At 42.8% G+C, this 13,778-nt stretch overlaps 1 protein-coding gene across 1 annotated transcript in view; it reads right to left on the bottom strand.

Annotated features, from left to right (window-relative positions):
• Positions 1–4,145: 4,145 nt before the first annotated feature.
• Positions 4,146–13,778, bottom strand: part of kif28 (kinesin family member 28) — a 71,400-nt gene continuing 61,767 nt past the window's right edge. The window contains 3 exon segments of the mRNA XM_060830709.1: positions 4,146–4,313; positions 4,630–4,802; positions 12,498–12,658. Coding sequence (XP_060686692.1) covers positions 4,146–4,313; positions 4,630–4,802; positions 12,498–12,658 — 502 coding nt within the window.

Genomic DNA, 13,778 nt, shown 5'->3' on the forward strand with positions numbered 1-13,778 from the left:
TGATGTACCATTCTGCAGAATGGTTGACTAGGAGACTCTTCCCAAACTAACCTGTTTGGTGACATTTCAAATAGACCTTTCAGGGCCAGCAAGTCCTGGCATGGGATTCCTCAAAGCTTCCAGCCCAAAAGTAGGAATGTTATCACTGGTCCATGTGACCACTAGGATTAGGGTAGCTGAAGAATAGAACATTCCTGATGAAGAGCTTGTGTTCGAAATGTCAAGTCTCCTGCTCCTCAGATGCTGCGTGAGTGGCTGTTTTTTCAGCACCACACTTTTTGACTTTGATCTCCAGCATCTGCAGTCCTCACTTTCTTTTGGGATAGGGTAACTAAGCCTTGTTTTTATTTTTTTTGGTGTAATACTGATAAATCTAAAGCGTGTTGTCCAAAATGTCTTGCCCTTGTCAATGTCAGGATGCAAATTGGTGTTCTAATGTCAATTGACCAAAACAATCAGTGTGCCAGCATCAAGCTTTTAGCTGAAGCCGTGTCCAGTGAACAGCAGGCTGAATATTTTGGGATATTGTTATCTTTTTACTAAGTAAGCTAAATTTAAGAACACAAATAATAGATTCCACAAGGAACATACTCTAAATGTCCCAGAAGCTTCCAAACTGGTGTAAAGATATAAATAACAATTTCTATTTAAGCCGACCAAGACCCCAAGATGAGTCTTAGATATATAATTAAGACATGAATGTTTGTTTGTTTTTCCTTACATCTGACATTTCTTGCAAATTGTCCTGATGGTTGCAAGGTGAAAAACTGACTATGTACTTTTTTCCGCCATCTGTTATTTCTTTAAAATGTATTCTGAAAGCTTAATGACTTGAATGAAAGAAGAGATGGTTGTATGTCCACGCTTTCAAGTTCGAAGGCACTTTGTGCTTATTTGGTGAAGAGTGAATCAAGTTAGGCTGTGATATCTCAACATTTACTGACAACTTCTACAAATAGGAAGGAATAATCGGCCTTGAGAGGAAGTACAAAGCTATATCACAGCACGCAAAGTAAAAGAGAAACATTGCCAAAGTAAGATGTAGAAACAGTGGACTCTTGTGTTGACTACTTCTGAACTGCTCATGTACAAGTATACTTTATATTAGTCTTCAGTGCAAAAATCACTAGGAAGCCAATAATGCAATGAAATGTAATCTGTACAAAAAATTTGCAATAATTTCACTAAGAATCATTGCCAAGCCTCATTTGCTCAGAGGTACTTTTTAAAATAGGATTGTCTAAAACATAATGATGGAGAAAGTGAGGACTATAGATGCTGGAGAGTCAGTCGGAAAATGTGGTGCTGGAAAAAGAACAGCAGGACAGGCAGCTTCCAAGGAGCAGGAGAGTTGATGTTTCGGACATAAGCCCTACATCAGGAATGTGGAGGGGTAAGTGGGGGGAGGGAGAGGGAGATGTGAGAGATAAATGGGTGGTGCTGGGAGGGAGTAGGTGGGATGGTGATAGGTGGGCAGGTTGGTCAGGTCAAGAGGGTGGTGCTGAGTTGAAGGGTTGGATCTGGGATGAGGCGAGGGGAGGGGAGATTTGGAAACTAGTGAAGTCAAATAATGATTCCTACTCTATGATTAAGGAATTAAACCAGGATGGCAATGGTCAAGGTGTATAATGTTAAGATAAATATTTCAAACTGTGTTTTAATTGCTTTTGGAGGGATTAGGAATGGTGCAGAATCGGTGGGATTGTAAAGGATCTGTGGAAGGATGCATTTGATAAGCAAAATAACCACAGATGGTTATATTCAAACAACAATCAGGGACCGCATCTGGACAGTCATGGTATTGCCATCATCAGGTTTCCCCACCATCAACTACCTGATAGCTCAACCAGACCAGCCAATCAATAGTCGGATAACTACAGTCCCTGGTTGAGTAATCTAAGGCATGTCGCTCACCATCTGCCTCAGTTCCTCCACAACCCACAAGTTACAAATCTTGAGTGAGGTTTAAATCCTTGTAGGATGAATGCAGTTTACCCTAATTCTGGATTAGTGGTGCTGGAAGAGCACAGCAGTTCAGGCAGCATCCAAGGAGCAGCGAAATTGATGTTTTGGGTAGTTTACCCTAACCCTATAACAGCTGCAACAGTACTCCAAGCTGAACATCATGCAGGCAAAAGCACTGACACCCTATCAACCAAATTAAAAATTCTATCAATGGCTTATTGTGGTTGTTACTTATTTGTGTTTAACACTTTTTTTGGAAATCAAGAAGAAAGGAAAGGGGTGGATAACTCTATTAACAAAGGATAAATCAGTACATGATTTGGAGATGCCGGTGTTGGACTGGGGTGTACAAAGTTAAAAATCTCACAACAGCAGGTTATAGTCCAACAGGTTTATTTTGGAAACAGTACAGTAATTAGGATCATGATTTGGAGGATTAAATGTAGGATTAGTTATGATGAAGATAAATGGCAAAAGAAAAAAGTTATTGATTGAGGCAGTCACCTTCTAATGGTACAGAGTATTAGTCAGTTAAAAGGGCTTGTTTTCAAAACATGTAATAATGGGAAATTTTAATCTTATTGATCAAATTAGTATTCAACATTTGTTAGAACAATATGTTCTGGAACAGACTATTTTAGACTTGATAATGGGTGACGGAGGTATATTAAATGTTTGCATTTAGGTATAGCAAGTAATTAGGTACTTTGTTAATTTTTACTGCAAGGGGACTCCTGATCCAACTGTCTAATATTGTTACTCTGTTCAAGCTGTCAGATTATCCTATTTGAAATGCTGAGTGTTGTCAACATTTCTAATACCCAGTGTTAGTAAGGCCAACCTAAGGTCTTAAAGCATAGTTGTGATGTTAACGTGGGGTTGTGTTCAACTTTACCTGTACTTTTATGACTGCTGCTCTGATACTTTCTTTGGGCACATTAAGTCACCCTAGTCCTAGCAGGCCATAGGACTATGGTTTAACCTGAGGGTGGTCATGTCTCAAGCAAAGGGCAAGGTTGAGTAGGTAGGATATTCACAGTAACCTCAGCCAGTACAGGAACTGAAGTTCTGTTGTTGGTGTCACTGCATCCCAAACCAAAGGTTACTTGCTATTGTTGAAGGATTCTCTATATTACCAATGTTTGAAAATCCCCATCCAGTGGTACTGAAAAAGTCAAGGCAAATCAGGATAAATTGTGTCTTTCAATTTTAACTTTTGTGATGAGTTATTACTAAATTCTGAGTTAAATTCGATCTCTCTTGGTGTTCAGGTGAAGCTTGGTTGAGAACTGTTGTTGCTTAACTGGCTGTCCTTTTAATACTGTTTGCTTGTCAAGGTCATCCTGTGGAGAAGTTGTCTCTAGTGGTCCTAACATCAATTAGGAGTTAGATTGCTGGGAGTTTCTTGAGATTGGCAGCTGCTTAGTTGTTCTCTGGAGTTTTACTTCTCTTTGAACAATCTCTCTCAATGGACAAAAACACGGAAAAATACAGTTAGGGAAAGAAAGTTTCAGAAAATACAATATAATGCTACTTTAACAAAAGTATGATACAACCTGCAGCAATTTAATCTTTGTTTGTCATCTTGCGTTTGGGATTATATTCACCTTTCTAACAATTGCATTATAATAGTGACCTTATTAGGAAAGTCTGGCTGAGCACTTAAGATGTTCTCCTTTACAGTAATAACAAAACACCAACTTGCATTTGTATAGCATTTTTAACAAGCAATACATCTCAAGGTGCTCCACAACAGTACTGTCAGATAAAAGTAGGCACCTTTAAGCCAATGAAGGTGGAATTAGACCAAACATTTGGTCGAAATATTGATTTTTTTTAATGAAGTACCTTCAGAAGAATGGGAGAAGTTTAGGAAGAGAATGATTGAGTTTGGGGTTGATTTGGTTGAAAGTGCTGCTGTTAACGATGGATCCGAGGAAGTCTGAGGCAAGAGAAACCACAATGAGAGGAAGGCAGAGACCTCAGAAGGAAGTAGGAAGTTCTAGAGGTTTGGAGAGGAGATGCCCCCTTGATAGAAAAATGAAGCGAGTTCACCGTTTTTATTAAACAAGTTGCTGGACTTTTCTGAGCCTGTTAAGACAAACAACTTTGTTTTGGAAAGAGAATTTGTTTCCCCTGGAGAGGATCAACTGTTTATTGTTTTTAAAAAAAAACTGGCTTCACTTGGTCACAGATCCCCACAGGTTGTGCCCCTTCTTTTTTTTAACAATGAGACTGACATCATTCTTCAGAGTGTTCATGCACAATTCCAGAGAGTCACCAAAATCCCTTATCATCCGAGTTTGGTTGTCCAGGTACAATCGCAGTGTTCCAACGTCATCATCACCCTGCAATGTAGAGATTAACATCTATGAACTCAAATTGTTGCAGGTATGGAAATTTATACATAATGTCTGATATGATTGAGAAACTGTCCAGTGGGAGGTGTGTCCACTGATGGGACTCTGCAATAGTGGGAGCTGCAGCCGCAAACACTTACACTGTGACTGAACAGAAGGGAAAGGGCAAGTCAGTATCTCTCGCACCCATACACTAGAAGAAAGCAGAGTTAACGTTTCAAGTCCTGTGACTCTTCAAAGGTTTATCATTTAGTCTTCGTATCAGTTGTTTCATGCAGATTTTACAAATTTGCATCAAACATACCGGTGGTCGATGGCGCCTCAATCCTAGCAGTTGGTTCCGTACCCTGTTCATGCTTTGGTAAAATGTTTTCAGAGCCTTGGCAAAGTCAACTTCATAACTGGCCTTGGGTGTACCCTTACTGCCAAAGGCTTCTGCGTTCTTTCGGTGGAAAGACTTCTCATCGGGCCTTGAGGCTAGGGAAAAGTAAGATGAGACCAAAAATTAAAATTACTCATGTGACTGGGTCAATGTTGTCTATCTCATATGCTGCAGGCAAGGATGCCTGAGCCATGGTGCATCGGTGAGACCAAGCACATGCTACGGCAACGGTTGAATGGACACCACGTAATCAACAGACAGGAGTGTACCTGCCAGTCAGAGAACACGTTAGTGATCTGGGACATTCAACCTCGGACCCTCAGGTGACCATCCTCCAAGGCGGACTTCGGGACAGGCAACAATGCAAAGTGGCTGAGCAGAGGCTGATAGCCAAGTTTAGTACCCATCAGGATGGCCTCAATTGGGACCTTGGGTTCGTATCACACTACAGGTGACCCCACTGCACTACATACACTCCTACAGACCCATACACTCATGCAGACCCTCTCTCATACACAAGCTCTCTCTCACATGCTCACACATACACTACCACACTCTCACGCACCCTCTCACAGACTTACACCCCTTTACACACACACATGTACACACTTTCTCACAGGCAATCATTACACCCCGCCCCCCTTAGAAACAAACACATGCACATATAAGTTTATGGGGTGAAGTTGTACTTGCAGAAAAACATTTTACTTTGCTCAAAACTGCATGAATCCATATAAGATTCTGTAAATCCCTTTTTAAAATTAGAATCGGTCTAAACATTGGGGCACTGATAGCCTCACACAGGGTACGTCACACCTTCAATGCATTATCTGGACCAACATGGCACCTGTTGTTAAAGTTACATTCTCAAGTAAATTTTAAGAAAGTTTTGGAATTTACATATGAAAGAACTGAAACCAACATGCCCATTCTAAAGATGAGATACTTAACAAACAATCTAGGTCTTTCTCAATATATAATTTCAGTTACATCACACTATAAACTTTTGCTATAAATTCTGTGTCCTATGATCTTATACTCCACAGCCACCTGATAAAGGAGCAGCGCTCCGAAAGCTAGTGCTTCCAAATAAACCTGTCGTACTATAACTTGGGATTGTGTGATTTTTAATGTGGTACACCCCAGTCCAACACCAACACCTCCAAATCATGACTACCATCAACACCACTAACCGCCAGCTCAAAGTGGAGAGGATCTCCAAGATCGCACATATTGACACAGACATAATGTGTCTACAGAAACACAGGAAAGATCCCAAAAGGATTACGGATCACGAACCCACTCAACACCTACAACACAGACTACGTGGAGAGACTTTGCCACTGCACCTCTCGCAAACTCCTCAATCATCTTGTGCACCAACTCTACAGCAGGTGCCACAACCTGGAAGTTAAGATGGAGTCTACACTCAGCCTGCACTCAGGATACAGCAGTACAGTCACAGGACATTGCCAACAGGCATTGCCAAACACTATGTACATGCACACCAAGAACAAGAAACTGGAGAAACTTGGCATCACCACCAGCAGTAGCCATGCCTGCCCTGGCACCACAGTGGAAAATGTTATCACCATCGGGAAGTCGATCGTCAACTTATCAGACCACAGCCTTCAACTGGAAGAGATTGAGGTTCTTAGCAGGGGTCTCAATTTTTGCCCCACCACCAAAATGGACCCCATGGGTCTTGCAGCAGACATGGAGGGATTCGTCAGACAAATAAGACTCTGGGAATTCTTTCAAGATGCCAGCAGTGATCCCAGTGAGCCCACTGAGGAACCAGAATAGTCGTCACAGGGATCTGTAGAGGGGTGACCGAAGAAGGAATCGGCTTGGACCCCATCAGGGGGTCGCTGCCCTGGGCTTGACGTGTATGCTCAAACTGTCAGGAAGTATATGAATGCCAGATCCATCAGCCACTCCCACAAGGTAGAGCAAAACATCACCTGATCACAAGGCAACACAAAATATGCTCTCCAAATCAATCACAACATTGTCATCAAACCAGCAGATAAAGGAGGAGCCATTGTCATTCAGAATAGAACAGATTACTGCAAGGAAGTGTACCGACAACTGAACAACCAGGGACACTACAGGCAACTACCGGCTGATCTGACCAAACAGCACACCCGTGAACGAAACACATTGATCAGGACTTTGGATCCAGTCCTTCCGAGTTCCCTACACGCCCTCATCCCACGTACTTCTCGCATAGGCAACTTCTACTGCCTTCTGAAGATACACAAAGCCAACACATTAGGAAGTCCCATTGTATCAGACATTGGGACCCTGTGTGAGAACCTCTCTGGCTATGTCAAAGGCATTTTGAAACCCTTCATACAGGGCACTCCCAGCTTCTGTCACGACACTACAGATTTCTTACAGAAACTCAGCACCAGGAACCAGGAACATTCCTCATCACAATGTACGTTTCAGCACTCTATGCCAGCTTCCCCCACAATGACGGCATTGTGGCAACAGCCTCAGTATTCAACACTAACAACTGCCAATCTCCTACCACTCATCTGCTTTATCCTTGACCACAACATTTTTACCTTTGACAACCAGTTCTTCATCCAGACACACTGAACAGCCATAGGGACCTAATATGCCAACATTTTCATGCACAGGTTTGAACAAGACTTCTTCTTTACACAGGACCTCCAACCAACACTATACACCAGGTATATTGAAGACATTTTCTTTCTCTGGACCCATGGGCGGGGAGACACTGAAACAACTACACAGTGATATCAACAAGTTTCATCCCACCATCAAACTCACCATGGAACTCTCTCTACTATCTGTCTCATTCTTGGACACCTGTATCTTCATCTAGCTCGGGCACCTCAGCACCTCACTATACGCAAACCTCACGGTGCTGCACTTCTCCAGCTTCCACCCGAAATATATTAAAACAGCCATCCCCTACGGACAAACCCAATGCATACACAGGATCTGTTCAGATGAGGAGGAACGTGACGGGCACTTGGAAGTACTCAGGAATGCGCTTATAAGAACAGGGTACAATGCTCAACTCATTGACTGCCAGTTCCGACGTGCCACAGTGAGAAAATGTAATGACCTCCTCAGGAGACAGAAATGAGCTGCAACCGACAGGGTACCCTTCATTGTCCAGCACCTCCCAGGAGCCGAAAAACTACGCCATGTTTTTTGCAGTCAGCAACCCATTATCAATGAGGATGAGCACCTCACCAAGATCTTCCCCACACCTCCACTGCTCACCTTTAAAGAACCACCACACCGCAAACAGATCATTGTTCACAGCAAACTGCCTGGCTTTCAGGGCAACACCATACTACCTTGTCACTGTAGATGCTGCAAGATGTGACAGTGTCGACACGGATACCACTGTTACACATGGGGACACCTCCCACCGTGTACATAGCAAGGTACTCATGTGACTCAGTCAACGTTGTCTGTTTCATACGCTGCAGGCAAAGATGCCCTGAGGCATGATACATTGGCGAGACTGAGCAGAGGCTACGACAACAGATGAATGGACATCGCACAACAATCAACAGACAGGAGTGTTCCCTCCCAGTCGGAGAACACTTCAGTGGTCTGGGACATTTGACCTCAGACCTTCGGGGGGACCATCCTCCAAGGCAGACTTCAGGACAGGCAACAACATAAAGTGGCCGAGCAGGAGCTGATAGCCAAGTTCGGTACCCATGGGCTTGGCCTCAACCAGGACCTTGGGTTCATTTCACACTACAAGTCACCCCACTGCACTACATAGACACACACACACACAGACATAGACAAGAGAGACACCCACACATGCACTCCTACAGACTCGTACACTCACACAGACCCTCTCTCATACACAAACTCTCTCTCATACGCACACATTTATACACCCATATTCACAGATGCACCCTCTCACGGACTTATACCCCTTTACACTCACACTCACACACATACACACTCTCTCTCACAGATACTCATACCCCCGCACACACACCGCAACATGCACACACATACACATAAATTTGTGGGGTGAATTTGTACTTGCAGAATTACATTTTACTTTGCTCAAAAACTCCATGAATCCATGTAAGATTCTGTAAATCCCTTTTTTTAAGATTAGAATCAGTCTGAACATTGTGGCAGAGACAGCCTCACACTGGGCACCCCACACCTTCAATGCATTATTTGGGCCAACATGGCACCTAATGTTAAAGTTCACTTGAGAATGTAACTTAAGAAAGTTCTGGAATTTATAGGAAGAACTGAAACCAACATGCCCATTCTAAAGATGAGAGACTTAACAAACAATCCAGGTCTTTTTCAATATATAATTTCAGTTACATCACACTGTAAACTTTTGCTATAACTTCTGTGTCTGATGATCTTATACACCACAACCATCTGATGAAGGAGCAGCGCTCTGAAAGCTTGTGCTTCCAAATAAACCTGTGGGACTATAACCTGGTGTTGTGTGATTTTTAACTTGGTACACCCCAGTCCAACACCGGCGTCTCCAAATCATAACAACTATTCAAGTACAGAAAACATTTTATAGTGAAATACAATAAAATACACTGAAAAACTTTCATTTGTTGCCATAATTAGGTGCTATTTTGATGGTTTAAGAGTAAGAGAAAATGAAACATATAGATTAAAGAGATGTCCATCTATGTTTGAATTCTGAACCAGCTCAGAGCCACCACTGCCTCACCAGCCCCAACTCATGTCAAAGTCACTGGTTCTCACATGGCACCTTTTGTTGCTAGGCCTACCTCGTTGATGTAGCCTTAGGGCTTGCACTCTCCTCCACACTCGGCTAATTCTCTTCTCCCTCCCCAGCCCATCCCCACACTTGCACCCACATTGAAATCACTCTCTTTCCCCTGCCCCCCCCCCCCAAAACCCCTGCACTGGGCTCACTTTCTCCCCTTCCCTCCCCCTGCATTGGGCTGACTTTTCACCCCCCCCCATCACTCTCGTCCTACACTGGTTTCACTCTTCCCCTCTGTCTTCCATACTGTTCTCACTCTCTCTCTCCTTCCCCCCCCCCCCTCACTTAATGGGCTCACTCTCCCTCCCCTCTCCCATACTGGGTTCACTATCCTCCACCCCCATACCAGGCTCATTCCCCCCCCCTTACGGGGCTCACTCTTGCCCCCGCCCAATGCTGATCTCAATCTACGTCCCCAGGCCTGCGCTGGGCTTGCTCTCCTGCCCCATGACTCTTGCTGCTGCCAATGCCTTCAGGAGCTGTCTCCTTTGCCGCCATCACACATGCTCAGCAGGCTGGGGCCGCGCCCACTCCTGCCCTGCCAAAGATGCCGATAAAGGCTTTTTAAAGAAAACAAAAAGACAAAGAGCAAAAGTTAAAAGAAAAAATAAAAAAAGAAAGCAGTGAGTGAGCCACAGACCAGAAACACAAACGCAGAGCAGTTACTCCGCTGCCACTACCTTGACCACTTTCAGCCACTGAATCTGACTTCAAGCATAAACTCTTTATTTCAGCAGCAAGGAACTCAAGCAATGGCCCCAGATGCATACCACAAAGACTTAGTGCTACTTTCGTCTTGTAATTATTCTGTCTAATTGGCACTTGTTTTAATCTTGATACCTGTAATTTCTTGGCCTCTCAAAATCCTGAACAAAACTTCAGTGATAACTTGTAATTAAAGTGCCCTTTAATCTATTTAAACAAGAGCTTTAATCTAGTTAAACAGAAACAATTTCTGTTTGTGTTTTCTGGTTTCAGTTTTTAAACCAAAGCTTCTCTGCATTTTAATTTAACTTGAATAATTAAAAGGGATCGACATGAGCTAGATTAATATCAACAGCTATATTATTCTACAGTTCATTGAGTATGTGTAGGGCATCCTGATGGTTATGACAATAAGTTCTGGGAACGAATCTATTGACAATTTTTCTCTGATTACTGGGAAAATGCTAGGCCTTTGGTTCTTCAATTGGAATCGGGAACTGAGGACCTGATGCTTCTATTGTACAGGATGTTTGACCATGTATAGGCATCACTCAACTTGGGAACTGACCCTTAAGAAATAAATATCCAAATATGATGGAGGCATGTTCAATTGAGGCAATCAAGCAGGCACTGGATGATTATTTAGATAGAAATAGTACATAGGGATTTGAGGAAAGGGAAGGAAATTGAAGCTAGGGAATATAACTAGTACAAAACCAATGGGCTGAATGGCCTCTTTCTGTGCTATGAGAAAGTGAGGACTGCAAATGCTGGAGAGTCAGAGTCGAAAAGTGTGGCGCTGGAAAAGCAGGTCAGGCAGCATCTGACGACCAGGAGAGTCGATGTTTCAGACAAAAGTTTCAGACATCAGGAACATGCTGTAACAATTCTGAGATTCTGTCTTCAAAAGGTACAGTGCAGATTACTCAGAATTATTCCAGGGTTTAAAGGGTTCAATTATGAAGCCAAGGTGCCAACATGGTTTATTTTTCTGTGAATTTGGAAGTATCAAGGCTAATCTAACTCAAGGAGAAAGTTAGGACTGCAGGTGCTGGAGGTCAGAGCTGAAAATGTGTTGCTGGAAAAGTGCAGCAGGTCAGGCAGCATCCAAGGAGCAGGAGAATCGACATTTCGGGCATGAGCCCTCCTTCAGGAATGAGGAAGGTGTGCCAAGCAGACTGAGATAAAAGGTAGGGAGGAGGGACTGGGGGATGGGCGTTGGAAATGCAATAGATGGAAGGAAGTTAAGGTGAGGGTGATAGGCCGGAGAGGGGGTGGGGGTGGAGAGGTCAGGAAGATGATTGCAGGTTAGGAATGTGGTGCTGAGTTCAAGGGTTGGGACTGAGACAAGGTGTTAACCCTCCAACCACAAGGGATGAACTCAGATTTCTCCAGTTTCCTCATTTCCCCTTGCCCCACCTTGTCTCAGTCCCAACCCTCGAACTCAGCACCACCTTCCTAACCTGCAATCTTCTTCCTGACCTCTCCGCTCCCACCCCCTACTCCGGCCTATCACCCTCACCTTTACCTCCTTTTACCTATCGCATTTCCAACGTCCCTTCCCCAAGTCCCTCCTCCCTACCTTTTATCTTAGTCTGCTTGGCACACTCTCCTCATTCCTGGAGAAGGGCTCATGCCCGAAACGTCGATTCTGCTGCTCCTTGGATGCTGCCTGACCTGCTGCGCTTTTCCAGCAACACATTTTCAGCTCTGATCTAACTCACAAGCATAAAACGATAATTCCAAGTACTGTAAATATAAAGAAACTACTCCCTCTGGTGGAGGAATACAAAATAAGGTGGTTTCTGAATTGGACCTGAAACATTAACTCTGATTTCTCTCTGCAGATGCTGCCAGAGCTGCTGAGTTTTTTTTCACTAATTTCTGTTTTTAATTACAGAATAGTATGGCATTGTCCCAAGAAATTAGAGCCAAGTTATTTAGCAGTAAAACCAGGCCAATTTGCTCACATATTGAGCAGTGGGGGAAACCTGGAACATGCTCCTCCAGCATGGTGGTGAATATGGGGTCAATAGAAATTTTTAAAACTGAGAGTGATAAAAGTTTTGTTAGGCAAGAGAATTGAGTGATATGGAATAAAAACAGGTAAATGGAGATGGAGTGCACGACAGCCATTACTTAGTAAAATGGATAAACAGGTTCAAATATTTTACTGTTCACGTATTTCTATATATGTAAGAGAAAGAAGCTGCAAAATTAGGCCTTAGTGAGACAGTGTTAGCTGTGCAGTCTGAGCAAATTTGCATTCGGCATCACAGCACACTCTGATGGTTCTGCATACCATCACTCATTTTCCTTAAAGTGCTCTTAATGGAGGCGTTGTCTTTTCTTAAGGTTCTGTTGACATCTCTCAGAAGTTCAATCTCTTGCTCCAACTTCGATAACTTGATGTAAAGCTCCGAGAGCTGGTCATCGTCTATTTCCTGCAATTGGACAGAAAATCTAATCGTGAAATTATGAACGGAATGTATTCAATTTTTATTAGTTTACCAACCTTTATTAAGTTCCCTGCAAAATATGTGTGTAACAAACAAAATCTGGTCAGCCAACAATTACTTCCACAATTTTAATAAAATGTGCAGCTTGTCAAAAGTAAAATTCAGAGAAAATGCTGTGAGAGGAAAGAGATTTAAAAAACATGAGGGGAAATATTTTTTACACAGAGGGTGGTTCACGTGTGGAATGAACCTCCAGAGGAAGTGATGGATATGGGTCTAATTATAGCATTTAAAAGATATTTGGATAAGTACATGAATGGGAAAGGTTTGGAGGGATATGGGCCAGGAGCAGGCAGGTGGGACTAGTTTAGTTTTGGATTATGATTACCATGGACTGGTTGGACCGAAGGATCTGTTTCTGTGCTTTATGACTCTATGGATGTTTGTCAAGAATTTGATTAAATCAATATATATCAGTGTTGTTAGGTTTTACATTTTCAAAGTTCTGGAAATCATAATGTTTTTTCCAGCATTTAGAAGCACTATCAGAACTAAAATTGTAGCTGTTTTGCTTCCACGATCGAACCTTCTACTTATCACCTACTGTTTTTTTATGGCCATTGTGTTCCACACTTCTATCACACATTGTGGGAATTCCAACTTGAAGGTAATTTCCCCTTGCCCTAGAGTCTCCCCACAAGTGATAATAGTGTATTTCTATTTATCTTATCAATTCCTTTCAACATGTTCAAAACCTGGATGTAGGTTTGCTCACTCAGCTGGAAGGTTCATTTCCAGATGTTTTGACACCCTACTAGGTAACATCTTCACTGGGCCTCCGGGCAAAGCACTGCTGATAATTCCTGCTTTCTATTTATATGTTTGGGTTTCTTTAGCTTGGTGATGTAATTTCCTGTGGTGATGCCATTTCCTGTTTTTTTCTCAGGGGGTGGTAGATGGAGTCTAACTCGATGTGTTTTTTGATAGAGTTCCAGTTGAAATGTCATGCTTCTAGGAATTCTCGTGTGTGTCTTTGTTTGGCTTGTCCTGACATCACCACAGGAAATGACATCACCAATCCAAAGAAACCCAAACATATAATTGAAAGCAGGAATTATCAGCAG

This window comes from Hemiscyllium ocellatum, chromosome 10, assembly GCF_020745735.1.
Source record: "Hemiscyllium ocellatum isolate sHemOce1 chromosome 10, sHemOce1.pat.X.cur, whole genome shotgun sequence".
Lineage (NCBI taxonomy): Eukaryota > Metazoa > Chordata > Chondrichthyes > Orectolobiformes > Hemiscylliidae > Hemiscyllium > Hemiscyllium ocellatum.